The following is an 18,675-nucleotide window of genomic DNA, read 5'->3' as shown; positions in this document are numbered from 1 at the left end:
GAAGGAAGAAAGAAAGAAAGAAAGAAAGAAAGAAAGAAAGAAAGAAAGAAAGAAAGAAAGAAAGAAAGAAAGAAAGAAAGAAAGAAAGAAAAAGAAAGAAAGGCGATGGAAGGAAGGAAGGGAGAGAGAAGAAAGGGAAAAGGACACTTGGGATATAAACAGTTCTAAAGAAGGTCTGATAGCCATGAAAGCTGTATCAGTTACCTTTCTCACCAATGTGACAGGATATTTAATATATGTAACATAGGGGACTTCAATTTAGTCACTGGAACTTGTTGTTTTGTCACACATTGTCCTGGCTTGACTCAACGGGTAACAAAAGAAACAAAACCCAAGAGGGGCTGGAGAGATTGCTCAGCAGTTAAAAGCACTAGATGCTATTTCAACCTTTTGGGCAGAAAGCAGGCTTCATCTGACTATTGCCACTTTCCTTGGACAAAGAATCCTTGTCCATCTTGCACTGTACCACTTTGTGGAGCTGGTGCTTGCCACATTGCTTGCAGAAAGTCTGGAGTATCTTAGTAATGTTCACATGTTTACAGGAGCAGTATCGGCACAGAAAGTGAATACGATCTTCAGAAGAGTAAAAATAAAAAACACAACCTTTCAGGACTGGGTTGCCATCAGGAACATCAGCCCTATGCCTGGGCTCATTATCCAGACCCCAGGGTTCTGTTACATCAGTAGGCCAGGGATCATGCCTCACCTCATCTGCATCAAGAGTTTGCAGCCCAGCTGACCCAGCTGCCCAGAGAGGAACATGAATAGAGGCATTCCTACCTAAGGCTTAGAATCAGTCACACTAAGGCAGTGCAGATTTCAGACTTGCCCAGATGTCAGAAGACAAAACCTATCTCCTCTTCTTGTTTTTCTTTTAGAAAAGGGGTTTCTTGTGTAGTACTGGAACTTGCTCTTGTAGAGCAAGTTAGCCTTGAACTCAAAGATCCATTTGTCTCTGCCTCTCAAGTGCTGGAATGAAAGGTGTATATGCACCATCTCCTCTGGGTAATAGAGTTCAGACAACGTGTACCATGGAGACCGGGACAGTTGCAGAAGGGGAACGTGGAGAAGCGGTGTGCATAAAATTAACAGGACTCCTGCTGACACTGTCATGATTACAGATACACCACTGTTCGCATTTCCCGGAGCAGTCTTGGGGATGGCCACAGCAAAAGTTTCCTAAGCTGAATCCCGATATTCCCTTAATTTTCCCTTTAGCGCAATAGAAGCGTTAATCCTGACGACTCCATAGTGGTGTGAGAAGCATCTGAATCTAGCTAGAATCCTGTAATGAAGGAATCTTTGAATCCAATCCAAGCATGTCCTCTTCCCCTCTTCCATGGTCACCTTTTCTGTATTTATTAGCTCACGAACCTGGCAAGTATCATTTCACATAAGGCAGATGTCTCAAATGATGCAAAATTCAACTTTGCCCATCTCATGCATTTCTAGACATTAAATAAAACAAAGTTTCACTATGTAGCCCTGTCTGTCCTGGAACACACTATGACATCCTAGCTTCTACAATACAGACATCTACCTGCCTCTGCCTGCAGGTCTGTAATTTAAAAAGAGTTCCAGCAAGCCTGGCCTTGTAGCTCAGCCTCTACTATTTCTAATCCACATCTAACTCACCTAAGGTAGAAAGCAGTGTGGAGAAAATAGTCTCCACACCAGTGCCAAGAAATCCACTGAGACAGTCTCATCAAACAGGGCAGTTGTGTCGCGGACATTTGATCCTGTCTGAACTACATTGCCCAGAAAACATTGCATGAAACTCAGCCAATGAAAATGGGCATTTCAGCGCCGGCGAGAACCGTTGGGCGGGCCTTTTAGCTATGCGTGCAGGAGGTTCTTTGTAACTTCCTGGACCCGTCAGTATGGCTCACAGAAAATTAGTGTCATCTGCTTTGGCTATGGCAGGAAAGCCGGCACGTTAAAAGCGTTTGTCCTCCGTCACAGAGACGGATCTCTTTGGTTTGCGACAGCCCGTGTGATCTGATCCAAGCTTCGAGTGCGGATGGCGACTTCCCAGGGCCCCACCATCCTCTGGAGCCCGATGGTGATTGTGGAGGCTGCGGGTGGAGCCCTGCCCCAGGTGAGTGCCTAGTGATCGCCCACCTACCTGAGTTCTAGAGCGCTGAGATCTGGGTCAGGAGCCAACTGGGCAGACCTTCAATGTCCCCGACTGTAGGGCACCGGTGGACGAAATAATGTTTTTTGACATCTGTGTGCTAGATCGCTAAAGCCATCCCCTCTGACTCACAGTGTCTGGTGGACTGTACCTCCCAAGGCTTGTGGGCGGGCCTGAGCTCGGACACAGAGCCCTGGGTGACCTCTACTGGCGTTAGATGAGGGAAAAAGGGCCCAGTGCACTTAAGGACCTGACTTTTGTTTAGAGAGAGACTGGTAGACACGGAAGATTTGAACAGAGGTGAAACTTGATCAATTCAAACTTTACCCAAGCATCTCCGGGGCAATATTGAGCAAGGATGAAGTTATGTGGATGGAGACAGAGATCTATGAATCCTTAGGTAAATGCTGTGCGCTAATGCAGCAGTTAGGGTTGTAGACCATAGAGGTAGAGATTAGTCTTCAAATATCTGATTTTTTTTTTTTGAGACAATAGTACAGGCGGTCCTGGACCTCGCTATGTAAACGAGGCTGGCCTCAAACTTGCAATCCTTTAGAGTGATTGGATTAAAGGCAGGACCTCCCACTTCCCGCCTCTTTGACTGTAAAGTAGTACTTTATTTCCCTTTTATTATTCGTTTACTTACTTACTTACTTATGTGAAAACACTCAGCATTTAACTAAAGTCTGCTGTGTTAACTGCTTTCCCCTCGAACTCAGGTCTGGCTGGCCTACGTAGCCCGTGCTTGCCTCAGTCTCAGAGATCTGCCTTCCTTTGCCTTCCAAGTGTTGCACTTAAAGCGGTGCACACCATGTTTACCTATCACCTTTTTTTTTTTTTTTTTTTTTTTTTTTTTTTATTTTCTTTATTTACATTTTTTTTTTTTTTTTTTTTTTTTTCATTTTCCCCTTGGCTTTTTATAGAGACAGGGTTTCTCTTTGTAGCCCTGACTGTCCTGGAACTCTCTCTGTAAATCAGGCTAGCCCTGAACTCAAAGATCTACCTGTCTCTGCCTCACTAGTACTGGGATGAAAGGAGTGTGCCACCACTGCCCGACATCTTTTTTTGTTTTTTTGAGACAGGCTTTTTCTGTATAGGATTAAAGATGAAAGCCACCACCACCACCTGCCTCCCCATACTTAACTAATTATATATAGATAAACCTATACATTCTGAAACAATTGTGTGTTTGTGAAATTCCAGACACAAGCATTAGTCATGGGCATAGGAGATACCTGTACTGAGTCCTTGACACATCGGACTGAGTTTGGTACAATAATTTTCCTTTTGAGCAAGGATTGTGTGGTGGTTTTAATGAGAATGATTTCCATAGGCTCCTGTGTTTGAATGCTTAGTCACCCCAGGGAGTGGTACTGTTTGAGAAAAACTAAGAGGTGTGGCCTTGTTAAAGGAAGTGTGTAGCTGGGAGAGTTTGCCAACGCTAGTGTCTGTCTCTCTGTGCCCGTACCCCACCCCTCTCTTTACTGCTGCGTCTATATTAGGATGCAAAGCTCAAATCAGCTACTGCTCCAGTACCACACCAGTATGCTTCCCACCATGATAATAATGATAATGGACTAACCCCCATGAAACTATAAGTAAGCCCTACTTAAATGCTTTTGTAAGAGTTGCCTTGGCCACGGTGCTTCTTCACAACAACAAAACAGTAAATGAGACAGGCTGCCATGCTTATCCTCAGGTAACAAACTGAAGAGATTGATTCTTGGACCAAGGTCACCCAGTAAGAGACACCATTAAGGGATGGAGCCAAGGGGTACTTGGGGGTACCCAACTGCATGTATGAGAGGGGACTTGGGTGAACCTTTGGGATACCAACACTCTTGCTTCTTACTCACAACCTTGTTTTTCTACAGGTTTCCCAGTATTCAGTGAAACCTGCCAACCAGGAAGAGGTAAGTGAAGGGTACCCAGGGATCACACGCCTCACTTAACACATAAGTGACCTCTAGTACGGTGATGTCCTGGGACTCTGTGCTTGGTATTCTCTCTGTCCTTCTGTGATAGTTTGTTTATGCTTGGACCAGGGAGTGGTACTATTAGGAGGTGTGGCCTTGTTGGAATAGGAGTGTCACTGTGGGCATGGGCTTAAGATCCTCACCCTAGCTTCCTGGAAGCCAGTATTCTGCTAGCAGCCTTCAGATGAAGATGTAGAACTCTCAGCTCCTCCTGCACCATGCCTGCCCAGATGTTGCCATGCTCCCGCCCTGTGATAGTGGACTAAACCTCTGAACCTGTAAGCCATCCTCAATTAAATGTTGTTCTTTATAAGAGGTGCCTTGGTCATGGTGTCTGTTCACAGCAGTAAAACCCTAACTAAGACACCCTCCATTTGATTTCCTTGGCACATGCTCTGAATGAAAGGTCCCCACATCCACAGCAGGGATTATATGTCTGGGTTTCCCTTTATGGTAACCATTGGCTGAAGATTCAGAGGTCTTAAAGTTCCAGTGATGACATTAGAGGATGCCTGGAAGTGAGATGGGTTGGGGATGATTAGAAATGCTCAGGCATGCATGAGGTCGGCTGGCTTTAGTGGAAGGTAGGCTTGGGGTAAGACAGCAGCTGAGGGCCGAGTCTGCATGCTGAGATGGAAATGGAAGCTCAGTGCAAAGACTGATGTGTATGCTGTGAGGTCATGGACAGATGACTTCCTGGCCTTCATGCTAGCGACAGAGTGGACAACAGTGGCCCAAATGTGGTCTGTGTGAAACAGATGATTGGGAGGAGCCCAGATGAATTCTCTGATAGCCTGATAGAAAGGAGGGACTTTCCATGGTAGCCTTCTAGCTTGGATTGACTCCAGCTGTGGTGGTTTCAACAAACATGCCCTACTTTGGCTCATAGACTTGAATACTTGGCCCTCACTGGTTAAAAGTCTGGGGAGAATTATGAGAAATGGCCTTGTTGAAGGAGATGTGTCCCTGTATGTGGGCTTGTATGTTTTTAAAGCTCTTGTCATTTCCAGTTAGCTCTCTTAGCTTGCTACCTATGGATCGTGATGTAATTAATTTCTCAGCTACTGCTCCAGTGCCATATATACCTGTAGCCATGTTCCCTGCCATGAAAGTTGCAGACTCAACCTCTGAAGTGTAAGCCCCAATAAACTTGTTGTTCTATAAATTGCCTTGGTCATGGCGTCTCTTCACAGTAAGAGAAAAGTAACTGAGCCAGCATGTCCACTTGCCTGTTGTTGCTGAGTGCTGAGGACAGTGGTTAGTGGGACCTGGAGGACAGCTGGGTGTCAATAGGTTCACAGCCTGGTACCCTCTGAGATAGGAAGCTAAGTAGAAATGACTGTCTTGAGGATACGAAGAGTCCCTGACAAGGAGGCTTCATATAAACAAATTCAACTTTCCCCATGTGCAGGGCTGCGTGTCCTTTGAGGATGTGGCTGTGTATTTCTCCTGGGAGGAATGGACACTGCTTGATGACTCTCAAAGGCTCCTGTACCAGACTGTGATGACGGAGATCTTCACACTGGTGTCCACACTGAGTAAGGACCTCCTATCTTGTCAGAGCATGACTGTGGTAGAAACCAGGAGACATGTTCACCTTAAAGCTGCCCTATGAACACTCAGTCTTTCCTCAACTGTCCTATAGCTGAAAATACAGGTTATAGACATAGGCTTGTTGTACAACTACTTTTTCACTCTTAAATACAGTAAAGGCAAACAGGAGTCAGTTTGGGGTGACAGTATTTGTTTGGGTGGTGGGTTAAGGCAAGGTCTCCTGGAACTCAGTGTATTGACCAAGCTGGCTAAAATTCACAGAGATCCTCCTGCCTCTGCCTTCCAAGTGCTGGGATTAATGATTTGCACCACTAAGGGGTTAGGAGTCTTAACAGTGGTCATTTCTCCCTGACCTGATGACACTGTAAATACATGGCATCTCTGGTACTACGCTCTCTATCTAGGTGACATGCCTTGTGTCTGTGTGTGCTAGGGCTTACTCTTTGGTGTTTTTCATACAAGACACTCTTATGACGAATGTTCTCATTGGGCTTCTTTACTTTGTATTGTTGGGGTTAGTCTTATGTGCTGTGTATTCCCAAACTGAGTTCTGTGTCCCAGTCCAGGCTACCACCTGATCTTGGGGCACTGTGTTATCCGATTTACTGTAAAGAATGTTCCCCAATGATTCCTGATTGGCCAATAAATGTCTGGGGGCTTATGACTGGGCAGAGACGAGAAGAAGGAAGGACTAAGAATCGAGTGAGGGGTCTCAAGAGAGACCATGAAGGGAAGGAGGGGGAAGATAACAGAGAAGGTCACCATGAGGCAGGTTGGACCATGAGCACGTGACTAAGAGAAGCTTGTCCTAACGACACACCTGGAACAACACGAGCAGGGCAAGACTCAAACTACCTGAGGCCTGTGATTTGGATGTAGTTTAGAATAGCTCAGGATCTGCCCAGTCTAGGCTTACAGCTTTATTGGACAGGTGAAGCTTCCCAACAGACATAAGAGGTTCCTTCCAAATTGGATTATTATGGGTTGGAGATCAGCCAGTCCTTGTATAGAGCGCTCACTTCTCATATTATTTTATTTTAGGACTTGAACTTTCTGGGATTCATGATTCAACTCAGGTGGAGTCTTGTGGAGATCTTTCTGTGCCTGCACTAAGATTCCTGACTCCATGTTTATGGACAGGTACATTTTGTCTGTTCCTTTTGGAACGTTTTGAAACACAGGCTTTCCTCTATTGTGTCAGTGTGCATTCTACTCTGGGCAGTCTTTGAGTGCAGGTTCTTCAGTTACCCTGTATTTGGGGCCTAGACAGTGTTCTGCACTGTGTCCTCCATCTCCAGCAGCTGAGGCTTGCAGAAAGCTATTGGTGAGGAGTGTGTTATGGTTCCTAGCATGCCTCCCTGTGATTCACTGCATGCGTGTGTTCTTGCTGCCCTTAAGTTCCCTAGACCTATGAACTTGAAAAGTTAAGCATGGGAACTGGCCCTATCTACTCTGAACTAGACCCTTTGTTCCGTGAGAAATCCCAGATCACCATTAGTATTAGGTGCTGTCTGTCTGTCTGTCTGTCTGTCTGTCTGTCATTCAACAGTCTATATGCCATTCATCAGTATTTCTCTGTGTTCAGGTTGTTGGATCAAAGTGGAGAGTGAAACATCCCCCTTTAATCAGAGCCTGTCCACACAAGGAGGTGTCAGTTCATCCACGCTGCAACAGCACATGCTGTGCTGTGCTGAGACACCCTTGCTAAGCACAGACAATGTGACGATCCTCCAGACCTCCTCGGGTCTTCTCAGGCATCAAGTGACTTCCAGTAGTGGGGACACCCCCACGAACACTGAGAGTGGAGAGACCATTCAGAGTGAGAAGAAGAACTGCAAATGTACTTACTGTGGCAAGATCTTTACCAGTATATCCCACCTCAATCGGCACTGGAAGATACACACTGGAGAAAAGCCTTTTCAGTGCAGTGAGTGTGGGAAGTCCTTTAGCCAAAAAGCCTTTCTCATTAAGCATTTCAGAATGCACACTGGAGAGAAACCTTATAGGTGCAGTGAGTGTGGCAAAGCCTTCAAGCATAATATCTCCCTTATTTCTCATCAGGGACTCCACACAGGAGAAATGCCTTTTAAGTGCACTGAATGTGGGAAATCGTACAGGAGCAGAGAAGGCCTTAAGGTCCATTATCGATTTCATACTGGTGAAATGCCCTTTGAGTGTAGTGAATGTGGCAAATCGTACAGGAGCAGAGAGGGCCTTCTGAATCATTTCTACAGTCATACTGCGGAGAAGCCTTTCAGCTGCGGTGAATGTGGCATGTATTTCACCCAAAACTCCGAGCTCATTGAACATCTAACAGTTCACGGCAAGCCTTTCAAGTGCAATGAATGTGGACGAGTCTTCAATTCCAGCTACAACTTCATTAGACACATGAAAGTGCACATTGTAGCAAAGCAGTATGCATGCAGGGAGTGTGACAAGGTGTACTGCAGTAGCTCTAGCCTGTACAAACACCGGAAGATTCACGCTAGATAAACCCATAGGAGAGCCACGAGGGGAAAAAGTCCCTTAGTCATCTCCTTGAACACCTGAAATCTCAGCAGGGGGAAAAAAGAAGTGTCCAGCGCTTCAAAGCAGACATGGGCATCATCCAGCCACACCTCCAGCCCATAAAAGTGGAGGGGTCTCTGGACTAGAATGCATCCCTTGGATTCTGGGATAGGCTCTGATCGGAGCATGTGTTTTCTGAAAACAACACGCACACCCTGCATACGTCTGGGTGCAGAAATTGTAGGGAGCAGCTTCAGCTGCTGGCAAACCTTCAGCCCTAGGATTGAACCTGACCTTAAAGAGAAGTTCTGAGAGTGGCCTTTGTGAGACACAGCCACTGAAACTTCATCCTCTAGTAGGTATATTGGGACATGATGAGGACTGCTGTCATCTTTCTTTTCCAAAGGAGTTGACGCCAGGGAGCTACGTGAGACTGAACTATGTGTTCTTGACTTGATGGAGTGGAGTGGGGTTTCCATGCTACTGAGTTTGGATGACAGGGGAATGGAGTGGTTTAATAATGAGACATGAATTCTCTTTTTACTGAGTGTTACAGTGCCCTGAATAAATGTGTTTTTCTTCTCTGGAATCTTTAATGACTCTTGAGGTTTTCTGTTATGCTCCTGAGTTTTAGTAGGTTTGGGGTTTTTGTTTGTTTGCTTGCTTGCTTGCTTGCTTGCTTGCTTATTTGGTTATTTTGTTTTGTTTGGTATATGATAATTAATTTTGTGTATAAGTGTTTGGTTGCATATATGTATGTCTACCATATACATATGTCTATATATGTATACCATATTTTTGTCTGGTGCCCACAAAGATCAGAAGAAAACAGACTTTTCTGGAACTAGAGGTACTGTGGTTGTGAACCACAGTATCGATGCAAGGAAAACCCCTGTGCTTGCTTGCTTGCTTGCTTGCCCCAATTTTCACTAGTTTTGATGAAGCTCTATGGTGCTTCTCATGTTGAAGTGTAGCCCAAATGTTTTATGTGTTTACCTATGTGTATTTGTGTGTCTTGAGTACACATGTGGTGCCTGAAGAAGTCATTGGGACATGAGTTATATATGCTGTGTGCATGCTGGGAATGGAACCTAGGTCCCCTGCAAGGTAGCAGGCATTTTTTGTTGTTGTTGTTTTGGGTGAAAGTTATATATTCTTCTTTCATATGTTACCTCGAGACTGAAGTTTACCCTCCCCTCTCTCCCCTCTTCCCCAGATCCACTCTGTTTCCCTTCAGAAAAGAGCCAGGCCTCCTAGAGATATCAACCAAATGTGGCATAACAAGTTACAATAAGACTAGGCACAAACCCTCATATTGAGGCTAGACAAGGCAATCTGGCAGGAGGAAAAGTGCTCCCAAAAGCAGGCAGAAGTGTCAGAGGGAGTCCCACAAAGTAGAACACAAAGTTATACAACCATAACATACATGCAGAGGATATAGGTCAGACCCATAGAGGTTCCCTGATAGTTGCTTCAGTCTCTGTGAGCCAGGCTAGTTGATTCCATGGGCTGTTTTGTGGTGTCCTTACCCTTTGGCTCTTACGGTCCTCTACCTCTTCCACAGGATGCTCCAAGCTCCACCTGATGTTTGGCTGTGGGTCTCTGCAGCTGTTCCTATGAGTTACTGGATGAAGCCTCTCTGTTGAGGATTAGGGCATCAGGCTCCCTTAAGCTCTGAGCCATCTCAGCCACCCTGCTACATACTTGGTTTGTTTGTTTTCTGTGTCCCCTGGAGAGATGCTAAGGTGAGGTGACGTTGAGCTTATGAACCTGTCCGTCTACTCCCCACACTTTCATCATTTACCTCAGGCAGCCCCCAGAGCCTCCCTTCGTTTTTTGGTTTTTCTATGTAGCTCTGGCTATTCTGGGCCTCGCTTTGTAGATCAGGCTGGCCTTGACTGCACCGAGATCATCTGCCTCTACCTCCCAAGTGCTTCCATTTAAGGCCTGCGCCACCACACCCAGACCCAGAGGCTCCCTTCCTCTCAGAAACATTTCCCCTTTCTTTCCACTACTGGCCAAAGATGGGTTGTACTCTTTCTGGTGTGTTGTCTTTTGCCATTGGTTCTCCAAACTATGTCCGTTCCAGCAAAAAGCTCCCATCAACATGAACTCGCTTCCTGATCTCCATCAGCAGAAGGACAGACACGCCAGCCCCACTCAAACTCAAACATGGCCTCCTAGGTTGCCTCCTGGCAGCTGCTGAAGGTTGCAGCTCGTCTATCTGCTCAGGTTTTGGTTTTGGTTTTTCCTCACCAATGCTGAGAAAATTGCCTTTGAGCTCTCTAGTCCATTTCATGATTTTTTTTTTTTTTACAAAAAAATTTTTTTCTTAGAATTTCTCTCTTTACATTTTTGTTTTGTTTTGTTTTGTTTGTTTATATATATATATATATATATATATATGCTCACAATTTGGAATGGAATGTACCCCTGGCAGTTAGCTGAAACAAAGAGCTGACTTCTCAGGGTCAGCCAGTCTCAGTTTTCTAGCAAGTACTTGTTGAAAATGTACTGAGTCAATATTCATCCACAAATGGACAATAAAATATTATGAGAGCTTAGCATTTGCTTAAAAATATTTGTCATTTGATTAAAGTCTAGTTATTTATCCATTCATTCATTCATTCATTCATTATGTTTCTTTTGTTTCAAGACAGTGTCTCTTTCTATAGCCCTGACTGTCCTGGAATTCACTTATGTACACTGACCTCAGACTCGGAGAGATCTGCCTACTTCTGCTGTTACAGTGCTGGGATTAAAGGTGTTTTCCTACATACAATATCCTGGATCTGTCAAGACTTAAACATTTCTGCTGCCTTGACAGATCAAGGTAAGGTAGTGCTGAGACCTGAAAACCGCTGAGTGTCTGTGTGGGCTAAAGTTATATTTTAAGTTCTAATTACTGTGCTTAAGAGTTCTATAAAAACAGCCCCACTTGCCTAAGGACACATAACTTTCTGGAATGCTAGGGACTGTCACATTTTCACTTTTGTAAACAAGGTCGGTTGCCCCAACTTGCACAGGATCTGCTTGACCACATATAGGCAAGAGATATGTAGGCAGGAAGTATGGCATGGTGTATACTTGCCCTGATTAGATGAAGCAGGAAGTACATGTCCTTGTGGATTTTACCTTTATAAGCCTCTGACTAATGTAATTTGGTGCCATACTTCAGGCATCCTAGGTGTGAACCCAGTCAGTGTCCATCATCCTGGCCAGTATTTAATAAAGCATGCTTCAAATGTGGCTCAAAAAAAATTGTGGTACCCCTCATGTTGGTGTAAACCAGGCTACCACACTTCCAGGTGTATAAAAGCATAGCACCCATGACTGTGTATAACATATAGCAATCAATAGTGATAATAAAGGTCTATATTACTGCTTTAAAAAAAACAAAACAAAAAAACAAAACAAAAAACCTATCCCTCAAGGAGAGGCTGGGCTTCAACTTCTAGAGTCTCCCTCTCTCTGTGTGCTTGCTGTATGAGTGTGTTTCCTCATATCTAATAAAGGCCTTTCTTGACAGGCTGATGCTGTCTGCTCATGTCTGCTGTGTTGGAGATGTTCCCTGCTGCTACCTAGGGACTCTTTCCTGCCTTCTAATTCTTTAACTGGAGAGAAAACAAAGCTTGTTTCAAATTTGGCTCTAAAACTGTGGTAATGGTTGGATTCTCCCTGGTGGGATCCTGAGGAGCTGGTAGGCAGACAATCCCGGTGCTCAGGAGACTGAAGTATGAGAATCAAGAGCCTAAGGCCAGACAGGAACGCAGAATGAAGTCTGTCACAAAACACTAAAGGACGAAAAAAGGAAATGGACTTGGACACTTGTTCTGAAGTCAAAACAAAGCCAGGTGTGGTAGCACTCGCCTCAAGCCCAGCACTCAAGAGGCAAAGGCTGGCAGATCCGTCAGTTCAGAGCCAGTCTAGTAGCATTCCGGCCTAGGGAGGGCTATAGAGTGAGGATCTGCACCCCCCACAAATAAAGACAAAAACAAGCATTCATGCACATGGAATTTTAAAACAATAACATACACATACACACAGAAAGACAAGAAAAGCACAAAACTAAGGGTACGCCTTAAAAATGATGTATGTGCACACCTTTCATCCACCCAGAAGGCAGAAACAGTCCAGTCTCTGAGTTCAGTTCACTCTACAAAGTGAGTTTCAGATTACCCGGGGCTACACAGGGAAACCCAGTCTCAAAACACTAGTAAGAAGAAGGGAGGCTCTTCAGGCTGCCTGAGGTAAAAAAAAAAAAAAAAAAACCGTGAAAGTTCGAGGAGGTAATCTGTGGAGGATAAACTCAGAGTCACCCCATCTTAGAATCTGTCAGGGGGCTCAGGTTTCATGGAGGTTCAAAATTCCAGGTAAAAGAAGGCAAGATCTGTGGGGCAGGTGATTGACAAGCGCTTAACGCAGCTGAGTTCGGTTTGTAAGGATGCCGCTGGCTATGGGTTTATAAACAGGGGAGACTTTGAATCGACTCCTCAAAGCTTCAACCCTCCTGCATGAATCGGAGTGTTGTGGATGGGGACAAGGGGAGACCTTCCACCCTGCAGGGTGGTGTGGACTTCAGAGGTGGAAAGGACAGATCCGATTTTTTTTTTTTTATGGTGAAAAAAAAAAAAAGTATATGTTTAGAGTTAGCCATCTGGACTGTTTAGATGGTCCCAATCCTGTTGGCAACATCTAGGGCATCATAATAAGGAGCCAAGCGAACACACACCTTCTTCTCTCTGTCAGGCCTTATCAGTGTCCCACAAGGAACGCAAGCGTGTCCTCCGTCTTCCTCGTGGCTGACTTGGTAGTCAGTGGGAATTTGATGATAGCGTAGTGGTCAACCTGTTTCTCCCAGGTGCACTCTTTCGGGGAGATTTTGGCTGCCTCCAGAGCCGCTGGGTCTTATTTTCGTGGCTGGGAATGCCCTGCTGTAAGGCACTGCCTTCTTCACTTCCAAGGCCTTCGCTCGGTCTTTGGCTTCAGAAGGGGCAGGCGCGTCCCTCTTCGCTTTTAGTGCCATCTTGGCGAAAAGGACCCTATCAGATTTCTTGACGGATTTTACTGCTGTCAGGACACTCTCCCGGGCAGAGGGCAGCAAATAAAGATGAAAGACTATTCGAGGTTTTCGGGTCTTTTTTTTTTTTTTTTTTCCTGACCATCTGGAAAGATGGAGGTCTGAGAGTTTGTGCCGCAGCAACTTCACAGATTGAGATTAGTTTGTCCTTGGTGGTGCTGATGCTAGAGTATCAGAATTAGAGTGTCAGATGGGCAGCTTCTCGCTCACTTTTGGAGTTCTGGGGAAGGGTGTGAGCTGAGAATAAATAAGGGAGGTCACCAGGCGCCAGTACCAACACAAAGCCTGGGCCGATATTAAGGGAGGAGAATATTAAAGAGTTCTATTAGACGGGTGTGGTGGTAAAATTCTTTAATCCTAGCCCTTGGAAGGCAGAGGCAGGAGGCTCACGGCGAGTTTGAGGCCTCCAGGGATATGCAGACAGGCCTTGTCTCTGAAAAACAAAATAAAACGAAAAGTCTTACGAAGTGGGATCTGAGGTGGAGGAGGATGCGGGTGGACCTGGAGCTAGGAATGCTTCTATTGGGTCGTTATGTTCAGGGTTTAAAGTTTATCATTAAAGAATAGGATTCTGGACTGTCGAGTTTATAAATAAAAAAGGTATTAATTTCAACAGGATCTGGTCAAGATCCATACCCAAACAGTGGCAATAAAAACAGCATTGCTGGGCTTAGTTGGGTCACCACTCTGACCCCAGAGGCAGGCAGAACTCTTTGAGTTCAAGGATAGCCATAATGAGACTCTCTTGATGGATATATATCTAGAGATTCAGACACACACTTGTGTGTGTTATTGTGGACATAACATTATTAAAAGCACCTACCAATTGATTAAACCCATATTTAGTGTTTGATTAAAGTCTAAAATGTTGACTATCACATTTGTTTGTGATCCCTACCCCTAAGATAAGATCACTCTGGGTAGCCCTAGCTGATCCAAAACTCCCTATGTGGCCCAGACTAGCCTCTAATTAACAGAGTCCCACCTTTCTCAGCCTCTAGAGTGCTGGGGTTAAAGGCTATGCCACTATGCCTGGTATAAGTCTTCACTAAATATAGTAAATAAATATATATAAATAAAGTGATATATTCTGAGAGCATATATTAGTGTTTATACTGACAGCTATTTGTTTGTTTTGAGACAGAGTCACTCTGTGGAACCCTGGCTGGCCTGTAACTCACTATGTAGACAAGACTGGCTTCAAATTCATACAGATTCACCTGTCTCTGTCTCTCGAGTGCTGAGATTAAAGGTATACACCACCACACATTGTGCTAAAACACTTCAAAAATTATGTGTATAGGAAGCACCTTTTATTATTATTAATCATTATTACTTCACACATTGAACTGCACGTAACATAATAATATACATGCATGGGTATTTTTTTTTTGAGACCTGACTTTGCTTTGTAGCCCTGACTGGCCTTGAACTCACTTACTCACTGTGGTTAGCAGGCTGCCCTTAGGGTCAAAGATATGCCTGCCTATTCTTTCCCAAAGCTGGAATTAAAGATGTGCACCTTTTCCTGTATTCTAATAGACAAGACTGAGAATATTGCTTCCTTTCCCAAGAGGACACAGAAAGAGCTCTCCTTGAGGACTGGGGCACAGGTGACAGTTGGGTACACCTTACTGTAGATATGAGAGAGGGCTTAGGTGAACCTGGGAGATACCAGCATCATAGCTTGTTACTTGGAGCTTTGTTATCTCACAGGTTCCTCTTGGATCCTTGACAACGACCAATGAAGAAGGGCTAAGTGGACATTGCCCCCACGACTTGCTTCATGGCCATTTTTGTGATCTCTGGGATTGTAATGCCTTGGGACTCTGCTTGCTACCCTCCTGTTCTTCTATATACTTGCCAGGGAAGATGATTACTGAAAATAAGGTCCCAGAGTCCAGAACAGGGATTATATGGAGAGGTCCTGTCTTACACCACGACCAAATTGCGAGTTGGGGAAGAAGGGGATTATTTGACTTATACTTTTATTTTGCTATTCAAAGGAAGTCAAGACAGGAACTCAGACAAGACGGGAACATGGAGGCAGGAGCTGATGCAGAAGCCAGGGAGTGATGCTGTTTACTGGCTTACTTCCCTTCACTTGCTCGGCCTGCTTCCTTATAGAACCTAGGACTGGCAGCTCAGGGATGGGACCACCCAGGTCTTGCTGGGCCCTTTCTCATCAATCCCTCCTTAATTCCTTACAGCTGAATCTTATGGAGGCATCTTCTCAATTGAGGTTCCTTCCTTTCAGATAGCTCTAGTTTGTGTATCAAGGTGACATAAAACTAGCCAGCATAGGTTTCCACTTATGGCAGCACTGTCTTAAAATTCAGAGGCATTGAACTTCCAGTAATGACCATTATAGAAAGCCTGGAACTGAGATGGATTGACGATGCTCAGAAATCCTCAGGTGTAAAACTCTTTGTTGGAGTTAGGCAGGGGTACATCGCTCAGTAGCTGAGCACCTGCACTTGAATGCTAAATAGAAATATAGGTACAGATAAAGTGTATGGTGAGAGTGTGCATACATGGTTTCCAAGCCCAAGTGCCTTTGCATCGTGGAGTGGCACAAATGGTCATATGTACTAAGATCATCTATAGGCGCCCAAATGAATTATTTGGTAGAAACAAGGGGCTTTAAATGTTGTAATAGAGGAATAGATGGGCTTCTTCTGTCCACCTACCTGCTGTGTTAGCTTGATGAACACAGTAGTCAGAGAAACCTTGAGGAGAGACTGGATTTTCAGAGCTTAGTACCCTCTGAGGAATTAGCTAAGTGGGAATGACTGTCTTGTAGATGGCTGGAGTGCCACAGGAGATGGTTTCGTGTGAACTCAGATATCCTCATCATGGCAGGGCCATGTGGAATTCAAGGATGTGGCTATCTACTTTTCAGAAGAAGAATGGACACTTCTTAATGACTCTCAGAGGCTCCTGTACCACAGTGTGATGATGGAGATCTTTGTCTTCATGGCCTCATTGGGTAAGGGCATCCCATCTTACCAGGGCAAGTCTATGATGGATGTAGCATCTTTTCTACAGAGGGATATGTTTTTCCAAAGTTATGCCATGTTTAGTAAATCATTTCCAAACATCCTGGAGTACAGAATACTGGTGATAATCCTGGGCTTAGAACAATTCATATTCTCTCTCTCTCTCTCTCTCTCTCTCTCTCTCTCTCTCTCTCTCTCTCTCTCTCTCGTTCTCTCGTTCTCTCTCACTCTCTCATACAGAAAGGAACATAGGAAGCAGTATGGGATAAGCAGCCATATAGTGAGCATAACAGAGGTCAATTTGATGACTGTGGGCTGGTGACACTATGACTACATGATTTCCCTATGTTCTGGGTACAGCTTTCTCCCTCTAAGTGGCAGGCATTGGGTGTGCCTGTGGCAGTAATTGTTGAATTGTTGTGATCATTTTTTTGATGGGTTTTTTTCCCATAAGACACTCCTACGGACCATTGTTATTAGATTTCTTTCCTATGGATGACCATGTTTTGCATCATTGTTTCTAGTATGCAATGTTAACTTGTCCCATTTTTTTTACTCTAGGACTCATACCTGCTGGGGTCCGTGACATCACTCAGCTGGAGTCTTCAGGAGGTCCCTTCACCCCTACACTGAGATTCAAGGCTCCAGGTATGTGGGACAAGTACTTGGAGGGTGTGTGTTGCTGTTGTATGCTGAAGTATACATATGTATATTTCATATGAAGTATATTTCTACTGGTTCTGATGGTTTGGTGCCAAGTCAAAGGATAATGGCAGATTCCATCTCTGGTTTCCCCATTATTCTGAACCAAAGCTATTCTTCATGTACTAATCTTTACACCACTGAAGCACAGCGCTTCCTTTATTGTACTGTTAGTGTGTGGTGTGTCCTGAGCATCCTTGAACATAGGTTCTTTGGTTACTGTTATCTTATGGACATAAACAGCCTTCTGCACTGTGTCCTGCTTCTTCAGCAGGGGAGGCTTGCTGAGGAGTGTGCTATGTTCTGCTCCACTCCTCCCTGTGCTCTGCTTCTAGTTTATATTCCTGCTGCCCCTACGGTCCCTAGAGACGATAATCTTGACAATTTCAACATGATAATGGGCCCCTTACGATCCTGAACTAGCCCTCTTGTTCTGTGAAGAATCTCAGAGCACTGTTAGCAATATGTGCTGCCTGTCATCCCATAACCTCCATGCCCTTCAGGACTATTTCTCTGTGTTCAGGATGTTGGAACAGAGGGGGTGAAATGTCACCCATTGAGCAGAGCACTTCTCCCGAAGAAGGGATGGATGCAACCATGCTTGAACAGCAGACGCAGAGATGTGCTAAGAAACCCCTACAAAGGAAACAGGTCAGGATTCCAGCTATGAAGTCTGGCAGAAGTGACCCTCCAGAGAAGACGTCACAAAGCACAGACCATGTGATGGACTTCCAGGATTCCTCAAGTCTTCTTGGGTCTCAGGTGACTACCAGCACTGGGCAGCCACACAGAAGCTCTGAGGACGCAGAGTCCATTCAGTCCGAGAATGAAGACTACAAATGCAGTGTCTGTGGCAAAACTTTTAGTCATAAGTTCCGGCTTAGCCGACACCAGAAAATACACGCTAGAGAAAGGCCTTTTAAGTGCTCTGAATGTGGGAGATCCTTCCGGCAAAATGCCCATCTCACTGTGCACTTGAGAATCCACACTGGAGAAAATCTATTTAAATGCAGCGAATGTGGAACAGCTTTCAATTATAAAAACTCTCTCACTCACCATCTAAATGCCCACAATGGAGAAATGCCTTATAAGTGTAATAAATGTGGGAGATTGTACAGGAACAAATCCAGCTTGGTATGTCATTATCGAGTCCATACCAGGGAAAAGCCCTTTGAGTGCACTGAATGTGGAGAATTTTATAGGAACAGAGATAGCCTCACAAGTCGTTATCGATTTTACACCGGTGAAAAGCCCTATAAGTGCTTTAAATGTGGGAAATCATTTAAGGAAAAATCCGGCCTTTGTTATCATGACCGTGTGCACAATGGGGAAAGGCCTTTTGAGTGTAGTGAATGTGGAAAATGCTTCATCCAAAAATCTCACCTTGTGAAACACCAAAATGTCCACAGCAAGCCTTTCATGTGCAATGAGTGTGAGAGGATCTTCACTTCCGGTTACAGCCTCATTAGACATAAGAAGTTCACGACGCAAGAAAGCAGTAGGAGTGCAAAGAATGCAACAAAGTGTATTGCAATAAACATCTATAAACATCGCAAGGGTCACAACAGATAGATGACCACTGAGCCAAAAAAAAAAAAAAAATGTCCAAAGTCCCTTAGTGGTCCAAACACCTGAAAATTCCCTGGGGAAAAAAAAAAAAACCTGAGCACTTCAAATGTGGAGGACGTTCTCCCAGACCCTCACATGGTGAGCTCCTCCCTC

The 18,675-nt window shown here is 44.7% G+C and overlaps 2 protein-coding genes across 2 annotated transcripts; both read left to right on the top strand.

Annotated features, from left to right (window-relative positions):
* Positions 1-1,842: 1,842 nt before the first annotated feature.
* LOC110336754 (zinc finger protein 419-like) lies at positions 1,843-8,761 on the top strand. Its single transcript, XM_021219487.1, has 5 exons — positions 1,843-2,098; positions 4,009-4,047; positions 5,522-5,648; positions 6,706-6,804; positions 7,250-8,761. Exons 1-5 carry the CDS (start codon positions 2,021-2,023, stop codon positions 8,155-8,157), a joined length of 1,251 nt encoding a protein of 416 aa, XP_021075146.1. The 5' UTR covers positions 1,843-2,020; the 3' UTR covers positions 8,158-8,761.
* Positions 8,762-16,210: 7,449 nt separating this feature from the next.
* Positions 16,211-18,525, top strand: LOC110336875 (zinc finger protein 525-like). The gene is made up of 4 exons (XM_021219619.1): positions 16,211-16,241; positions 16,813-16,899; positions 17,477-18,106; positions 18,191-18,525. The coding sequence occupies exons 1-4, from the start codon at positions 16,211-16,213 to the stop codon at positions 18,523-18,525; spliced, it is 1,083 nt and encodes a 360-aa protein (XP_021075278.1).
* The last annotated feature ends 150 nt before the right edge of the window (positions 18,526-18,675 follow it).

The sequence above is a fragment of the Mus pahari genome, chromosome 19, assembly GCF_900095145.1.
Source record: "Mus pahari chromosome 19, PAHARI_EIJ_v1.1, whole genome shotgun sequence".
Taxonomy (NCBI): Eukaryota; Metazoa; Chordata; class Mammalia; order Rodentia; family Muridae; genus Mus; species Mus pahari.
Note: the sequence above shows the minus strand (reverse complement) of the source record. Positions and strands in the feature narration are given on the sequence as shown.